This window comes from Centropristis striata, chromosome 4, assembly GCF_030273125.1.
Source record: "Centropristis striata isolate RG_2023a ecotype Rhode Island chromosome 4, C.striata_1.0, whole genome shotgun sequence".
NCBI lineage: Eukaryota > Metazoa > Chordata > Actinopteri > Perciformes > Serranidae > Centropristis > Centropristis striata.
The window spans coordinates 4,041,487-4,060,476 of record NC_081520.1 but is presented as its reverse complement, the minus strand read 5'-3'; the positions used below and the strand labels follow the sequence as shown (position 1 = coordinate 4,060,476).

At 36.2% G+C, this 18,990-nt stretch overlaps 1 protein-coding gene across 1 annotated transcript in view; it reads right to left on the bottom strand.

The window, feature by feature from the left end:
* Nucleotides 1–18,990, bottom strand: part of lrrc75a (leucine rich repeat containing 75A) — a 102,978-nt gene that overhangs the window by 32,597 nt on the left and 51,391 nt on the right. Inside the window, exon 3 of the mRNA XM_059330570.1 lies at nucleotides 8,480–8,592. Coding sequence (XP_059186553.1) covers nucleotides 8,480–8,592 — 113 coding nt within the window. The remainder of the gene's footprint in view (nucleotides 1–8,479; nucleotides 8,593–18,990) is intronic.

The window sequence follows — 18,990 nt, the reverse complement described above, 5'->3', positions numbered from 1 at the left end:
AGCTTGTCTTCACCAGGTCTACATGTCTAAATGCATTGAGTTGCTGCCATGTGATTGGCTGACTAGATATTTGTGTTAACCAGCAGTTAAACAGGTGTACCTAATAAAGTGGCTGGTGAGAGTATGAACATGAATCAGATTAGGGGTGGGCGATATAGCCCTAAAAGAATATCGCGATATCACGATATAATGCGCCTCATGTCTCGGAGGAGGACGGAGAGGTGGGTTGGGGTTTTGACTGATGGACAAGTGAGACTCTGCTGAACAACGGCAACACAACGCAAAATAACTTTATATTATGAATAGTGTAGACATACTTTCAGTAGCTTGAAATGTGACTTTAGTGCAGCACATGAGACTCTGGCGGGCCGCCACAGTCTAGGTAACTAATGGGAAACCCTTACGCCACTACATCACAAAAAAATTAGGGCCGGGACTTTAACGCGTTAATTAAGATTAATCAATTACACAAAAATTAACGCGTTAAAAAAATTGACGCATTTTAATCGCACTTATTTTTGCACCGCGGAACGTTTCTCACTGGATGAGTTTCAGGCGGACCGATTATACTGGAGCACCAACTAGCGTTGATGAGTTCAGACAACAACAAACCACAGTGAACATGAAGGAAGAAGCTGATGAGACCTTTGGTTGGCCCCGTGGATGATGGGACATTTTGTTACTAGACACCAACGGATGGAAGCGTCGATAAGAGCATGGTTGTGTTGCTATGCAACAAGGAATTCACATATCACCATAGCAGCACATCCAGCCTCAAGTATCACGTCAACGCTAAACATATAGCAGCTAGCGGCTAGTGTGGTAGCTAGCGTGGATTGTGTTTTACTTAAAAAACCAAAGTATTATAGTTTACAGAAGGTCTACCTACCTATAGGCTACCTGGATTTATGAAATGTACTATATTTATAAATATGCTATTGCTACACTTAATGGCAGAAATTGCACTGGTCTGTTGGACTTGAACAAAAATAAACAATATTTTTGTTGCTTAAGCTTATTCAGTCATTAATCAATGGTATACTAAAAATCCATGTGAAAAAAATGACTTCTCACTGTTCTCGGGTCAAATATTTATATGCGATTAAAATGCGATTAATTTCGATTAATTAATTACAAAGCCTCTAATTAATTAGATTTTTTTTTTAATCGAGTCCCGGCCCTAAAAAAAAGATAATGGTATAATCATAAACGATACGATATGGCACACAGTCAGATGATTTTTTGCTGTTGTTTCAGCTCGATGGTGGATTCATTACATAGAAAGCTCGGCTTCCACTCAGGAGACTCCCTGTTGTTATTTATTCAGGAAACAATAACCTTTGAGAAGCATAAAGAGAGCAGATATGGGAGGATAAAACAGACGTGTTGGGCTTAAAGCATGACTCACAGCTCTCTCCAGGCTTACCCTACTACAGTCAACACATATTCATTATACTGTGAAGATTATGTTCATGGCAACCTGGTCTCACAGGAATCCGTGAAATAGCCACGGATTTGCTTAACTCAAAATCCGTGGAATAGCCACGGAATCACTCAAATTTCCGTGAAACTGACACGGATTTGGCTACAATGCAAGTTAATGACAGTCATATCCCGTGGCTATTCCAACATACAAAGTGATTATGTACATTCACTGAGTGAATATTTAGAAAATAAAACATATATTTCTCACTAGAAATGTGATCAAAATCCATTTTTATGCAGAAACTAAGTCAAAATATTGATTTTTTCACTAAAAATGAGAGAACTGTCCGCCATGTTTTTTGTTCTGACTGCCAGGACCTTGAAAGTCACGTGACTTGGAACAAACCAATAGCCACGGGATATGTCTGTCATTAACTTGCATTGTAGCGAAATCCGTGTCAGTTTCACGGAAATTTGAGTGAATCCGTGACTATTTCACGGATTCCTGTGAGACCGGGTTCGTTCATAGATGTAAATCAGGGCAAACCATGCAGCACCCTTATCAAGTAAAAGTATTCAGATCCCTTACTGCAGTAAAAGTACAAGTACCACACTGTGAAACTACTCCACTCCATCTAAAAGTCCTGCATTCAAAACTTGAAGTGAAGTAAAAGTACAAAAGTATCAGCATCAAAATGTACTTAAAGTATCAAAGTACATGTTATGTAGAATGGACACACTCAGATTGTTTTATATATTCCAAATACTATATTATTAGATTATTTGTAATGATGCATTTATCTTAACAGCATTTTTATGATGTCAACATAGTGCTTATTTAAACTTACCTTAAAAACGTAATATACACTGTAAAAAACAACAACTGTTGATTTACGGTAAAAAAAACGGCAGCTGTGGTTGCCAGAACTTTACCGTAATAAATACGGTAGAACTTTTTTTAATATTACAGTAAAATTATATTAGCACTGTTGATTTCACATTTAAGATTTTCATTTTATTCCGTTTTTACCATATAAATACAAAGTTTTACCATCAAAAGAAACGCTTTTCTGCCATATAATTGACAAGAAAATACTTCATAAATGCTGCATAAATTAAAGATTTTATCATTAAATATTACAGTATATTTCTGTTAGAGATATGGTGTTTAGTGCATTTAACAGTGAGAAAAAGTATTTTTACAAAAAATAAATGCAAAAATGATGGCTTGTGTATATATTACAGTATAATTTTGCTACAAACACAGTGCCAGAGTATTTTACAGTGGTGTAATCTATTTAAAAAAAAATAAAAAAATTGAAAAAAATACTGTTTTGGCAGATACATACATTTATGGCGTTCATTTTTACTGAAACTGAATTAACCCATTTATCATTTTACGGTCTTTACTGTCATGGTTTAGCAGTTTTTCACCTTAAAATCTACAGAAATATTTTACAGTGTACTGCGATGTGGTTGAATTTGTAAATAAAACTGCATTTTAAATTAAACTAAATATTTTTTTTATGTAACATCTTACATAAGCTGTCGGCTAAATGTAGTGGAGTAAAAGTACAATATTATAATAGTATAATATATTATTGTTATATATAGATGACAATAATATATTATAAAATGTAGTGAAGTAGAAGTATAGAGTTGCATAAAATGAGAATACATGAGAGCTGTATACAGTTTCTACAGAAACATTCATCCTCTTTGTTGGCTGCAGGAGAGGCTGACGTAATCAGCATGGAGATATGTTGTGTGTGTGTGTGTGTGTGTGTGTGTGTGTGTGTGTGCTCCATGTAAAAATGTGACTCAGTCTCTTGTATTGCCCTGAGTCTCTGAGTAAATGGAGCCTGTCTCTCGACTGGCTAATCACTCTGACTGGAGTTCATGACAGCCTGAAGTGCCGACTGCAGCGCTGCGTTAATCAAATCTCCTCCAGCAGCCCAGAATTACTTAAGATAATTACCAAACTCATTTCCATTTTCATCTCCATCTATCATTTAATTCCATTAGAGGTGAGACCCTGCTTTGCCAGCAACTTTTTGTGCTCGCTATTTTCAGTAAACAAACGCAACCTGTAATTTTCTGTTGAACGCCTCTGGCCTTCACTTAAAAATGTAGCTGAAGCAGCACGATCTGAATGCTAAGAAATTAAAAAATCACAATATGGGACAGAAACATGACAAAAAAAACAACAAAACCATCAAAACAAAAAAAGAGAAAATGACACAAATGCCAAATATCTGTAAAGAGACATAAAATGATTTTTAAAAAAAGCCGGAACAATACAAAAATGACAACAAAGAGACACAAAACAACAAAATGAAACAAAAAAAATAATCAAAATAACTACAAAAACACACAAAATAACAAAAAACAAAACAGAGGAAGTCACAAAGTAACTACAAAGATACACAAAATAAAAAACAAAATGGCCACAAACAGACACAAAAGAGCCAAAAAACAACAACAAAGAAGGGACAAAATGACTACAAAGTCACAAAATAGCAAAAAACTAAAACAACAAAAAGAAACACAATTAATACAAAGAGACACAAAATAAAAAAATAAACAAGATGACTACAAAGAGACACAAAATAATAAAAAAGACCAAACAATACAAAAATGACAACAAAGAGACACAAAACAACAAAATGAAACAAAAAAAATAAACAAAATAACTACAAAAACACACAAAATAACAAAAAACGAAACAGAGGAAGTCACAAAGTAACTACAAAGATACACAAAATAAAAAACGAAAGCAAAATGGCCACAAACAGACACAAAAGAGCCAAAGAACAACAACAAAGAAAGGGACAAAATGACTACAAAGTCACAAAATAGCAAAAAACTAAAACAACAAAAAGAAACACAATTAATACAAAGAGGCACAAAATAAAAAAATAAACAAGATGACTACAAAGATACACAAAATAACAGGAAAAAGACAAGAAATGACTTTAGACACAAAACACCCCCAAAAACAACCAAAATATAGTTACTACCATAGACTGTATATAAATAATGGACGTAGTCACTGTGACGTCACCCATTGGTTTGTGGACCGTTGGAAGCATCGAGTTCAGCGTTATACTCGTCGCCATCTTGTTTCCGATACAGGAAGCAGACCATATTTGGACTGCGGCGGAGCGCGAGGGATCTGATCACTGACTACAGCCTCTCTACACCTCAACCTGACTGAGAGAAGCTGCTGCTAATTCATGTTAGCATTAATGGAGCATTAACTGGGATGCTAGTTTTGGCTAGCAACAAACAAAAACAAAATGTATCTTTCTTTCCTCAGAAAACTGAGCAGCGACTCCTTGGAGTGTCTGTTAGTCCAACCAAACGCTGAACAAGACATTTTTACTGAACAAAACGTTCAAATAAACTGTCATTAAGTGAAAATACAGTGAAAGGGTCAAAGTTATGAGACCAAACCGCTAAACGTCCTCTTTTCTATCTACATAACGTTATATATAACTTTATTGACACGTTGCCGTGGATACGCATTGCTCTGCTTCGTCTCTTGCCTCGTCAGTGACCTGTCAATCAAAGGTAGCCCCGCCCCAAATCATATGATTCATTATCTTCTATTTTCTTCTAAATGGGGCCATTATTAGAACTATTGACATCAAATTGTCTTGAAGATGATTTTTTACTAGCGATTGAGACCATAGTGTTGTCCTGAAAAAAAATTCTAAGGTAATAAATCAAGTCAGAAGTTTTCAAATTTTGCACTGAAATGAATGGGCAGAATTTTTTGCAGCCGAACTTAGCGCCCCCTGCTGGAATTTTCAGTAGATTGCAGGCTTAAGGCACTTCCTGGTTGGCCTCCATGCTCAGACAAGGAGATTGCCGCCTGGTTACTACAGACACAAATCAACCACACATAAAAATACCAAAAAGAGACAGACAACTATGCATTATAAGCACCACTTCACCACAAACACAACCTGTTGTTTGTGTTGACTGTGAAAGCTCTGACACAAACACTCCCAGCAAGGATCCAATCTTATGGTCCATATCGAATTGTTATAATTGTTATTTTTCTCCCTCTACATTTGTCTGCAAACTGCTTCGTCGAGGAGGTGACACCTGCTGATCTCCTACTGATTACTGATACATTCACACAGCAGTGGGAATCTTCTCTCCAAACGTGTCATTTTCCTACCATCTGCTCCCACCAGGATGCATTTTATAGGTTTGCAGCATCACACAGAGATGATCAGGTCGACAGTGAAGCATTTTCATCCCTTTACAACAAAGCTAAATACGGTGAATATGGAAATGTAAAATGTGTTTATATCGCAAGTAATCCCAATGCTGTTGCTAATATGGTTGAAATATATATAAAGGAACAATTTTTCATTAAACAATCCATAAAATGAAATTTAACAATGTGTTGTTTTGCATTAAAAGTGCAACTTGTGGTATCATAGTGTGCCATCGGTGTGTGGACCTCCAGATAAAGCAGCATAAAGAGAATTACTCAGTGACTGTAGTAGGTGTGTGACGATACTCTCAGCTCACGAGAACGAGACGAGATTTTAAGAAAACTACAATGACACAATATCTGACTGGACCAACAGACTTTTATTTAACTGAGTGGCACATGTTTTATTATAACTCTTTAGATGCATGACGTAAGCACGAGCTTTTAATACACTTCTTCTTCCACAAATTGAACCTAAAACTAAAATGTATAAAAGTTCAAATAAAAATAAAATATTTGGTAACACTTTACAGTAACCATCATTTATAGATGGTAAATAGACCATTTATAAATGGTAAACAGGTAGTTTATTAATGTTTAATCATCATTTATAAACCATATATAGACCATTTAGAATGGTGAATAGAAAATGTAATAATGTTGAACTATAATTTATAAATGCCAAATAGATTACTTTACCATGAACAAACATTTATTAATAGCTTTACACTCATTATAACATTTTTAACACCATATTAAGTATGTAAATGATTTCAAAATGATTCTTATGCCTTTAAGAAATTGCTTGAAAACATTTAAAGATTAAATATGCATAGAATTTTGTAAATGGTTAATAATAATTGGTTTATAAACCATCTATAAACATCACTTAGATGGTTATTGTAAAGTGTTACCAAATATTTCTTTCAAACAGTGCAAACAGTATAAGCCGTGTTTCCTTTAGGGGGAAGAGTGGCCACCGGGAAAGTCTCAGGCCACGCCCTCTCAAATGTCCACTCACTCTGCGTGTCTCCATTACAAAAAGGCCTCCAGAGGGATTTAGAGACTTCGAAACGAACAAACGACCCACAAAACGACAAAAAAAGAGAGAAAAAAAACCCATAATAACCCCCAAAGTGCCCCCAAAACTGCCAAATATCTATAAAGAGAAACAAAATGACCAAAAAAACCCACAATATATTAAAAAAATAGACACACAAAACAACCCAAAAGTAAAAAAAAAAGGAAATCAGAAGGACTACAAAGAGACACAAAACAACAAAAACAACAATAAAAGAAACAAAAAGACAACAAAGGGACACAAAAAACAAAAAATAAACATGGCTATAAAGAGACAAAACAACAAAAAAAGACTTTAAGCGACTCCAGACACAAGTCAGCCGCACACAAAATTACTCAAAATAAATAAACTACAAAAGCAACAACATAAATCTGGCAGAATCACCACAAAGTTTGTGTTTCTAGGTGAAACTCTAATGTGTAAAATTGTTGGTTTTCTCCTTTTATTATTTCCCTAAAGGTGACAACAAATCATATCTGCAGGAGGCAGCTACATTCAATTACACAGCTTCATTTGGAAGTTGAACACAGCGATCGTCAAACACAATATATTTCATATTAAAAATAGCTTTCAATCGTAAAAAAAGATAATTATGTGGTGGCTGCACTTTTGCAGAACAGGAGAAACACTTGAATTAGTTGTTTTTACTTACTTTTATTGACTGATTTGCATATTGTGTAATGCTGCTGGATTTATCAAATCCACTCAAATCTGCATTTTAATTAGGCTGCACACCGACAAGGTTTCTTCCTCATGCAGGTGCACAGAGGAGAGAAATTTAACCACTGCAGTGCAAAGTCGATTAAAATGACAGGTCACAGACAAATGCACCAAGCAGCATTTAGCTGTGTGACAGATACTGTTAAAATACAAATTAAAATACAATTGAGGCAGTAGTGTGTGCATATATATGGGGACTACAGACCTACAGACACAGATGGAACTGATTATATCTCCAACTGTGTGTCCGTTAGACGGTGAGAAAATAAAAGAGACATCAGTGGATTTTTCCTCGGCACCCAAAGGGGCAGCAGATGATGACACACTGGTGACACACTGAGATGTTAACTAAAACATAGGACGCATGCTGTACTATAGCCTCACACACACACACACACAAACACACTCTTGTACTTCTATCTTTGTGAGGCCCATCATTGGAACAGTGAATTCCCTTGCAAGGTTATAATAGTTTTGGATTTTTCATTAGCTTTAGTTTTAATTTTGTTGTGAATTTTTGTTTTCAAATTCAGTTAGTTTTAGTTGGTTTTTAGAGTGAGTTTGCTAGTTTTAGTTTAGTATTTATTTTTTTGAAATGCTTTAGTTTAAGTTTAGTTTTTATTAGTTTTAGTGTTAGGTGTAGTTTTTTTGTAATGGGGTATTTGTTGGGTGCGAGATTAAAAGAGGTCCCAGTAAATTTTGTCTTTATTTCCTTTGTCTTATCCATCTTCATTATGTATGGAAAAAGTTGACAAAGAAGAAAATTAAGGGCATTTTCACTATAATTTTAGTTCGTTTTGTAACCACACAATACAGTTTCAGTTAATTATCATTATCATGTGACCTTAAAACAAAGTCTGAAATCTCAAAAAAGCCTTTAAAGCGGCCGAAATGTCCTCACTTTGCAAAAATGTCCTCACTCTGTTGGTTAAAAACGTGTTCCGGTCCTCACTATGTAGGAAGTACAAGAACACACACACACACACACACACACACACACACACACACACAGAAAGACTCACCAGGCCTGAGGTTTCCTCTTCAGCAGGCCCTGCCTCCTCCACTGAGAGTGCGGGCTGAGATGGTACGTCAGCTGACGACAGACCTTCTCCATGGCTCCGAGAGAGTCGCCCTCCTATCAGAGACAGAGACGCACCAACTATCAGTTACTGTCAGGTGATGTGGCAAACCTTCTTGTTGGAGGGATTTAACACAACTATATACTCAGCAGACACTTTATTACAGGGGTGTCAAACTCAAATACACAATGGGCCAAAATTTAAAACTTGAATAAAATCGCGGGCCAACATTGAACAAATAAACCTTTTAATATATACCAAACATGTTTTGCTTTAACATTAAATATGGAACCAGCAACGCTTATAAACATACAATATATAACTAAATAGTGCAGACAAGCAAAATCAAATTTCAAATAACAAACACATCAATGTCATTAATTTATTAAATAAAAATCATATGCCTCTTTTCTATTTGCATCCTTCTGATTTAAATATCAAAATAAACTTTTTCAACAGGTTAATAAATTCTACCTTTCTTTTCGCCATTTTTGGGAAGGGGTAGCTGGGAGACAGCTCTAGCTTGAGGTTGCTATGACGACTGTCACAGAGGAGCGTTTCTGGGTCCTGTCCTGATTGACGCGCCAAAACAACAGCAGGGCATTGTGGGATTTGTAGTATTAGCAGTAAATGCGCCGTATAATACAGGCGGGTCAGCTTTTATAGTACAATAATTATATAATAATTTGGTATTGCCTCGCCAGAGTTTGACACCCCTGCTTTATTATGTACACCTGTTCAACTGCTTGTTGATGTTAATACCTAATGTCACATTCAAAGTCACTTCAATTCTACAATTTTACAATTCTACAATGTCATTTAGCAGACGATTTTATCCAAAGCGACGTACAAATGAGAGAATACAACACAAGCAAGGATGAAGTCAAGAAACACAGCAAGAGTAAGTGCAGTGGGTTAAGTTTGAGTCCATTAGGACACAAGTGCTTTATAGGTCACAGGAGTCACAGTGCGATACTTGTCGTAGTCGTCAGTGTAGATCAAGAGTGAAGGTGTTCAGTAAAGAGTTGGTCTTCAGTCTCTCTTAAAGATTGAGAAGGACTCAGAGGAACAGATGGAGTTTGGAAGTTTGTTCCACCACCGGGGCTCTACAGAGGAGAAGAGTCTGGTTTGAGACGCAGAGTCTCAAACCAGACTCTTCTCCTTCACCTTTCTTCCTCATTCTGATGCTCACTTTGAACTTCAGCAGCTCGTCTTCACCATGTCTACATGTCTAAATGCGTTGAGTTGCTGCTATGTGCAAAAAACAACAACCAACTACTACAAAGAGAAATAAAACAATTTTAAAAAAACAGAAGAACTAAGTTGTGGTAAGTTGTGGTCCGATCGTCCTATTGGGGGCAAGGCAGTAGCTCTGTAAGCTTCTTTGACATTAGCATACAGCAGATCAAGGGTTGTATTTTCTCTGGTGGGACAATTAACAAACTGTGTAAATCCAGTCAGGTGAGAGGAGAGAGAAACATGATGAAGTCTCCTGATATTATCAAGAATGCATCTGGGTGTTTCGTCTGTATCCTAGCAACGAGGTCATGTAGAACTTCACATGGAACTTCAGCAGTTGCTTTGGGTGGAATGTACACAAGTATGACAAAACTCTCTTGGTACATAATATGGTCTCATACTAACTGCCAATAATTCAATGTCTGGACAGCACATCTTCTCCTTGACAGTAACATGTGCAGGACTGCACCATCTCTGGTTCACAAATAAAGCCAAGCCCCCACCTTTCTTCTTGCCACTAGCTTTAGCATCTCTGTCTGATCTAATGAGAGTGAAGCCAGGTAGATCCACATTGGAGTCTGAGATGTTCTGATTCAACCACGTTTCCGTAAAAAACACAAGAGACTACACTCAAGGTATTCCTTCTGAGTCTTCACCAGTATCTCCAGTTCATCAGTCTTGTTGGGCAGAGAGTTGACATTCCCCATGATGAGAGACACAAAACAACAAAAAAGAAACAAAATTACAACAAAGAGAAACAAAACAATAAAAAACACAAAATGAACACAAAGAGACACAAAACAACAAAAAAGAAACAAAATGACAAAAAAGAGACCCACAAAATGAGACTTTACTCATAAATGAGCAACAAGTAGTGCATACTTAACGGATTAAAAAAATAAATAAGTGACAGGTTTGTATGCAGACCAAGGTTATTATAGTTAACGAAAACTAACGAAATAACGAAAACTAGAATTGAAAAAACATTTTCGTTAACTGAAATAAAAATAAAAACTAGAGTTTTTTAAAAAACGATAACTAACTAAAACTGTATTTTGTGATTACAAAACTAACTAAAATTATAGTGAAAATGTCCTTAGTTTTCGTTTTTGTCAACTCTTTTCATTCATAATTCAGTGTTTCTATTTCAACATGCAACACATGGTAAATATGTTTACTGAGACTGGGATGTCTACACTAGAACCAAAATTCAAAACACCCAGAACTGTAAGAGTTAATAACCTTATTGGGGCTAAGATGGATAAACCAAAGGAAATAAAGGAAACATTTATGGCCTCTTTGAATCACGCACCCAACAAATTCGGCCGGTCCTCACTTCTTTTAAGGCTTTTTTGAGATTTCAGACTTTGTTTTAAGGGTTAAAGGTTACATGATAATGATAATTAAGTGAAACTGTATTGTGTGGTTACAAAACTAACTAAAATTATAGTGAAAATGTCCTTAATTTTCTTCTTTGTCAACTTTTTCCATACATAATGAAGATGGATAAGACAAAGGAAATAAAGACAAAATTTACTGTGACCTCTTTTAATCTCCCACCCAACAAATACCCCATTACAAAAAAACTACAACTAACACTAAAACTAATAAAAACTAAACTAAAACCAAGCATTTTCAAAAAAAAAAAACTAAACTAAAACTAGAAAACTAACTGAATTTGAAAACAAAAATTCACAACAAAATTAAAGCTAAAACTAATGAAAAATCCAAAACTATTATAACCTTGATGCAGACATGTATGCATGTGGAACAGGTATTTGGTTTTGCTGCTGTCAGTATAAAAGCTTCACAGTACACAGAGTCGGGGAGTGAGGGAGGGGACGCGCCATGTTGGACACGACATTATGACAGAAAGAGACGGAGCAGTGAAGTGTTACAGCAGCAGCAGACATGATAAACACTCGCATCATTACGATATGAGGACCAGTGGAGCAAAGAATTAGCGAACACTTGTTCTGTCAACGTAGGGTTCTGATTTGACACACACACACACACAATAATAATGCCCATAATCAACACCTTTTATACTACATTACATTCACTTTGTGCCATTAAGTGTGTGAATTGTATGTTCAGTGTTGTATGTGGAGCACTTTGTCATGATTACATGGAAATTGTCCACGGCTTCCCTCCAGCAGAATGATTCTCCTCACCACTTCACATGACTGACAAGTAAATTACTGTCATGTCAGACTACATTTTGCCGGTTCTGACGTGAAATAAAGATGAATCATACATTTTCAACATTTCAATTTACTACTCAGTGTAATGAACCTTTGTGTTGCACTGATGCACTGTTTTGTCTCTGCACGTCTGCCTCGATGTCACCGCTGAATCACAGCACAACTGAGGCTGCAGCACATGTTGAAATGCATTTATTCAGGCTGTGAATCAGGTTTGCACACTGCAAAAAAGGGGTGCCTAAAAACAAGATAAAACACTAAATCTGAGGGAAATTATCTTGCTGCATGGACAGATAATTTTACTTGAAGAGATTTCTTAAATTAAGATAATTAAATCTAGAAATAAGCATGCTTAAAATAAGAAACTAACTCTTAAAACAAGATAAATTAAAGCTGCAAGCAGCGATGAACTGGCCCGAGCAAAGTGCACTGCAAATTATTTGTTTCTTACCAAGATAAAAAAGAAAACTAGATTTAGGAGTGTTAGATAATTATCTTGTTTTAAGAGTTATTTCTTATTTTAATCATTCAACAATCTTAATTTAAGAAATCTTGTCAAGTAAAATCATCTGTCCATGCAGCAAAATCATTTCCCTCAGATTTACTGTTTTTATCTTGTTGTAGAAACCCCCTTTTTTGCATTGCAGGTAAAACAGATGGTTAGGGGAATTCAGGAAGTATTCAGACCCTGTCACGTTTTTCACATTTTGGGACATTGCAGCCTTGTGCTAAAATCTTTAAAATTGTCAGTGTGATATTTTAAGTTCTTCCTTTTCAACAAATTGGCAAAAAAATCTCTACACCCCAATGAAAGTCTTAGGAGCAAAGCTACATTTTAGACTACAAAATTCTAATTAACAAGATTTCAACCACAGGTGACTGTAATTATTCAGTAATGTTCCTAATATTCTGGCAACACCATGTATGTACCAAAATATTAGAAACACCTCTTAATATAATGTTCAAAACTACTGCAAACTACAACCTCTATAATGAAGATATAGTTACATTGATAACTCTCTGAACATCTGTATTATTGTAAAGGCAGCATTAATGGATGAATCACATTAGGTTAAGTGGACCTAATAAAGTGGCCAGTCAGTATATAGCTTAAATATACAGTATGATTGTATAATTGCTGCCTCTCCTGTGGCTTCACAGTGGCCTTTTCTACATTTCACTGCATCCATCTCTCACTCTCTCTCATATCGCTCCTATTTTTCTTTCCCTCCTCCACTCTCTCGTTACATTATTGATACAGAGAACACATCTATGAATCTCTCCGGTCTCCAGAGGACCGATGACCTCTCCTCTTGTCTCCATCCCTCCATGTTATTCATCTATCAGCTTCTTCTCTTTCCGCTCCCCCCAGGCCAACCTCTTGATAAAGTTATTTTGTGCGGCACAAATGGAACCATTACTTTAGTCTTATTTTCCACTGCATGTGCTGCATGCTCTGGTAAATTACTGCAAAACTGTTTCTCCACTCTGTAGATGAATTGTTTGGCTAATTCAATCGTATTGCTGCCGTTCCAGCGGTCAGGAGTTTGCAGGGGAAGACCTGGCAGATAGCTGACTCACAGTCATGGCAGGAAGCAATCAATCAATGAGCTGCACAGACATCAGCGAGGTTAAGTTGGGTCCACATATACATGTTTTGTTTTGGATGCAGTGTTTGTCCTCCTTTGTTCTAAAACAAAACCCATTTCCACTTGTCTTCACCAATTTTCTTTGGTGATATATATATATATATATATATATATATATATATATATATATATATTAGGGCCGGGACTTTAACGCGTTAATTAAGATTAATTAATTATACAAAAATGTATGCAATTTAATCGCACTTAATTTTGCACCGCGGAACGTTTCTCACTGGATGAGTTTCAGGCGGACCGATTATACTGGAGCACCAACCAGCGTTCATGAGTTCAGACAACAACAAACCACAGTGAACATGAAGGAAGAAGCTGATGAGACCTTTGGTTGGCCCCGTGGATGATGGGACATTTAGTTACTAAAAACCAACGGATGGAAGCGTCCATAAGAGCATGGTTGTGTTGCTATGCAACAAGGAATTCACAAATCACCGCAGCACATCCAGCCTCAAGTATCACCTCAATGCAAAACATATAGCAGCTAGCGGCTAGTGTGGTAGGGAGGCGCGAGGACGGTTGTTTTTAACCCTGTAAAACCCAGATATAGAAAAACGCAAAAAAAAAAATTTTCAACCATTAAGATGTTGTTGTAGGAGGCCTTTGGGGGTGAAAATGGAGTGTTTTCAAAAATGTTATGTTTTAGTAAGTTTTTACGGAAACGTTGTAATATTGCAACGTTGGGCTTAATGGGTAGCAGAATCTCCTGTATTTCCACTCATTGTCTGAACAACAGTACAGAACTAAGGATTCATTTGCAGGGTTTTGCTTTTCCCAAACCAGTATATAGCATGAATAATAATCTTAGTCATGTTGTTATGAAGTGTGATTTATTCAAACAAGCACTTTGACATTTATTTACATTATTTACATTTTAAGTTGCAGTCAGTTGCAGTGATAGTCCCAGAAGCAGTTCTTGTCCTCTGAAAAGCAGAGGCGGACATCACACTTCCTGCATTGGGTATTTGTATACCCTTTACTGCAACGTCTGCAGCGTCCTCTTGTCGTCTTGTATGGAAAGTGTCCAGTGAGGTCTCTGCGCACATCCAGAGGGGGGTGTGCACATGTTTTTTGGAGGAGGGACCGTTTGGACTCCCATCACCCAAGGATGGTCTCTTTACAGCATCCGAAGTGCTCCCTGCTGCGTCTGGGCTCCTGTTGCCTGCCGATGGCAATGTAGGTTTTGGTGACTATCTTTGGTGGCTATCTGATTCTTATTCTGATATCCGTCACTTGCATCAGTGTCGTCAAAATCCAGGTCCACATCACTCTCTCCGTTTTGGACGATGGAAATTACGTCCTGCACACTGTATCGAGGATCTCTCTTTGCTGGTGGCATTCTGAAATGGAAAAAATAAAATTGAAACAAATGTACACTGTATATACAAATAGCACACATGCTTACTAGATTCCGGATGACGAGCAGGAAAGATGGGGTGGTGGGGAGACTGATTTCATTTTGAAGTGTTTACACATTGCACTGAAGTAGCCAATTCACACATTTCACAGGCCATACAATACTGTATGATTGACCTATCGTAGACTGTGATTATCATCCTAATGCATGTAGCCTCCACCTTACAACCACACTTTACATTCCTGAACATTAGCACCTGTTCCAGAACAATGCAACAAGTGCACCAGGAGCATCCCCCACAGCTGCTTTGACTATGAATTGATAGGAGCACTTTCTGATCAATAGAGACTAAGACAAAGGGCAGACATGCACAAACAGAATTTCTTTGGTAAAAAGTCCTGCATTCTGTGATAAGGAGAAAATACTGAGTGTTGAAGGTGGTTAAAAATCATTATAAGTAAATAAAAATGTTTAGATACAGCAATATATCTTTGCACTTTAGTTTCTAATACAATAAATATGTAATTCAATACAAGGCTCAGGCTAGAATGTGTAAATCATGTGTAGTTTAAAGTTATATTGTGAAAATTTTAATTGAAGTTCCTCTCAAAAACAGGGCTGTTTTGACTACCACTCTGACCCAACGTTGTAATATTGCAACACTTATAAAACAAGCTCTAAATAAAATGTAGGGCACATTTTCCACAAACACTACATATGTTCATGTTCTAGACACTGTAATAAACACAAAAAAAAATATTCAAAGCATTTTACTTACTTGAATCAGATTAATCCAGTCCAGTAAATCGAAGGGATGTTGCTCGATCAAAAAATTGGAAGTTGTGTGACTTCTTGACCCTGGGGCGGGCGTTATATACAAATGTTGGATCCAATCGCATTGTGAGAACAAACAATAGGACCCAATGATCATGTTAACGTGGTTGAACCAAAAAAAAAAAAAAAAATTTAGAGGTTTTTTGGGGATAACCAAAATTGTTGTAATTCTGCAACACTGGGTCTTACAGGGTTAATAATCAACTGTTAACAATACAACAAAATGTATGTTAGTTACTGGAACAATTAAACGGCTGACTCCTTGGAGTCTTTTAGTACAACAGAACACTGAATAAGACATTTTCACTAAAACTTTAATGAACTGAAAACAGACGATGAAAGGGTCAAAGTTCTGAGATGACGACACACCAAACAGGTTCACGACTGCCGTGGATAAGCATCCTTGCCGTGTTACCAACCTGTCAATCAAAGAACCTGGTCTCACAGAAATCCGTGAAATAGCCACGGATTTCGCTTAACTCAAAATCCGTGGAATAGCCACGGAATCGCTCAAATTTCCGTGAAACTGACACGGATTTCGCTACAATGCAAGTTAATGACAGTCATATCCCGTGGCCATTGGTTTGTTCCAAGTCACGTGACTTTCAAGGTCCCAGCAGTCAGAACAAAAAAGATGGCGGACAGTTCTCTCATTTTTAGTGAAAAAATTAATATTTTGACTTTGTTTCTGCATAAAAATGGATTTTGATCACATTTCTAGCAAGAAATATATGTTTTATTTTCTAAATATTCACTCAGTGAATGTACATAATCACTTTGTGGTGAAGATCTCGCCAGAAAAATATGACTGTCATTAACTTGCATTGTAGCGAAATCCGTGTCAGTTTCACGGAAATTTGAGCGATTCCGTGGCTATTCCACGGATTTTGAGTTAAGCGAAATCCGTGGCTATTTCACGGGTTTCTGTGAGACCATGTTGCAATCAAAAGGTAGCCACGGCCAAAATCATACCCTGCTTTGTCATCTATTTTCTTCTAAATTGGACCATTATTTTCACATTAATATCATATTGTCTTGAAGAAGACGCGACTGAGACAATAATGTTACCACAAGAATTTTCTCTGAGGTAATAAATCAAGTGAGACTCATGAGTCTCATTTTGTATTGAGATAGATAGGACCGGAGTGCTTTTGCAACCGTTGTTGGTGGCCCCTGTTGGATTTTTTTTAAAGAATGCAGACTAGGACACTTCTGGGTTTGCTTCACTGCTCAGACTGGAGGCTTGCCGTCTGGTTGTGACACCTCATCCAGTTCTGTTATATATCCATGGAACAGCTTCATAACAGCTACATAACACTCTGGTGTCAAAAGCTTAATTTTCTCTGTCCATATGTCAACACGGAAAATTGTCACATTCAAAGGATTTTTACAAACAGCATCTTTTCATTGAACCAAAACACTGGATGTGTACTTAACATGTGGATTTGGCTTAACATAGTGTGGGATCATTAAAAAGCTATTTTGTTGCACTCAATGTTTTCAGTTCAACCAAATAAAAAAATAAAAAAATATGATTCTGGATTAAGTTGAGACACGTACACTACTGGTCAAACGTTTTAGAACACACCAACTTTTCCAGAATTGAACTGAAAATGATGCAGTTTAATGTCTCAGTGTACTCTGAAATTAATGCACATTTGCAACATTTAAAATTCTTTATTGAGCATGATAGTGTTTTGAAAGTAAAAAAAAGATTCAAAATCACATTTTATGTTGGACTAAAGGACTAAAAAAAGACACCAAAAGTCACAAAATGACTAAAAAAAGACACTAAAAGTCACAAAATGACCAAAAAAGACACAAAATGACTTACAAAGACATGAAAAGAACTCAAAAATGGACAAGACTCCATAGAGTTAAGTTGTTAACCCATTTCTTATTACCTGAAAAAAGGCCTACTTGTATAATTCTGAAATGTACATTATTTTTCAGTTTTGGTTAAGCTTACCTTTTTTTATTTACCTCTGGCAGTTCACCACTTACCTTTGTACCCTTTCAAGCGGTTCATTTGACGTGAACTGCTTGAATTTCAATAAAAAAATGGAAAAATTGGGGTGTTCTAAAACTTTTGACCGGTAGTGTAGGTACAGAAATAACATTTTCAAAAACGGAAAAAACAACACAAAAGGGATGTTAAACAAAAGTTATGAATATGGATGAAAGGACAGGTGGTTCTATTAAACTGAACCAGTTGTGCAATGGATGCCTGCAACAATGATAAATGAGTGTGTGCTTCATCCAAAAATGTAAATGTGAGTCACACTCACATGCAGTAATCCGTCTACAGTAGCGACAGAATAAAGCAGTTACTGTGTCTGGAGCACACTGAGCATACACATGGAGGGAGAAAGTGCATTTTGCAGCAGGAGTTGTTCTCTGCAAAGACAACTGGAGTCCATTATACCTGTTGCTGTACTGCAGGAACTATAATTTACTCCTCACTACCCTGACTATTACATCATGTACTATGAGTCATTCTTTGTTTTTTCAGTCAGGCAGCACAAGTTATGTACAAGCTTACCTCACCCTCAGACATATTACTGATCATCTATTCTTTTTTATTACGTTATTTTCATTCTGCCACTTGTAAGTATCATTTTATTCAGCATTATTATTTTTTTTTTTATTTACTGAATCAACATTTTTACCCCCAAAGAAAAACCCACGAAAAATATGATATCTTATTTTTGTTATGTTAAGTAAGTTATTTTTTTCACTTTCAAAACCTGATCATGCTCAATTAAGAATTTTAAATATTGGTTAGAAATATAACATATAAGAGGTGAAATGAGGAGAACATCTAGTTCTATATTTTTATGCTTAATGTATTTGACCTTATCTCCGTTTTTATCTAATTTCCTGCATTTACAGTACCCCATAAAGTATATAATAAGAATATGAAGAAATGTGTCATATACTGTTTATACTGTTACATATTCATCTAAACCTGTCATTTTGTGTATTATTTTACTTTACTGTAAAGCATTATTCAGTATTTTTTTATAAACATAAAATATCAAAACATAGATCAAGGTTAATGAGGTATCAGAATAATTTTAAATGTTGGTCAGAAATATAATACATAATACATAATACATATACATAGTATATTTTTATACTTCAGTAATCTGCTTCAAG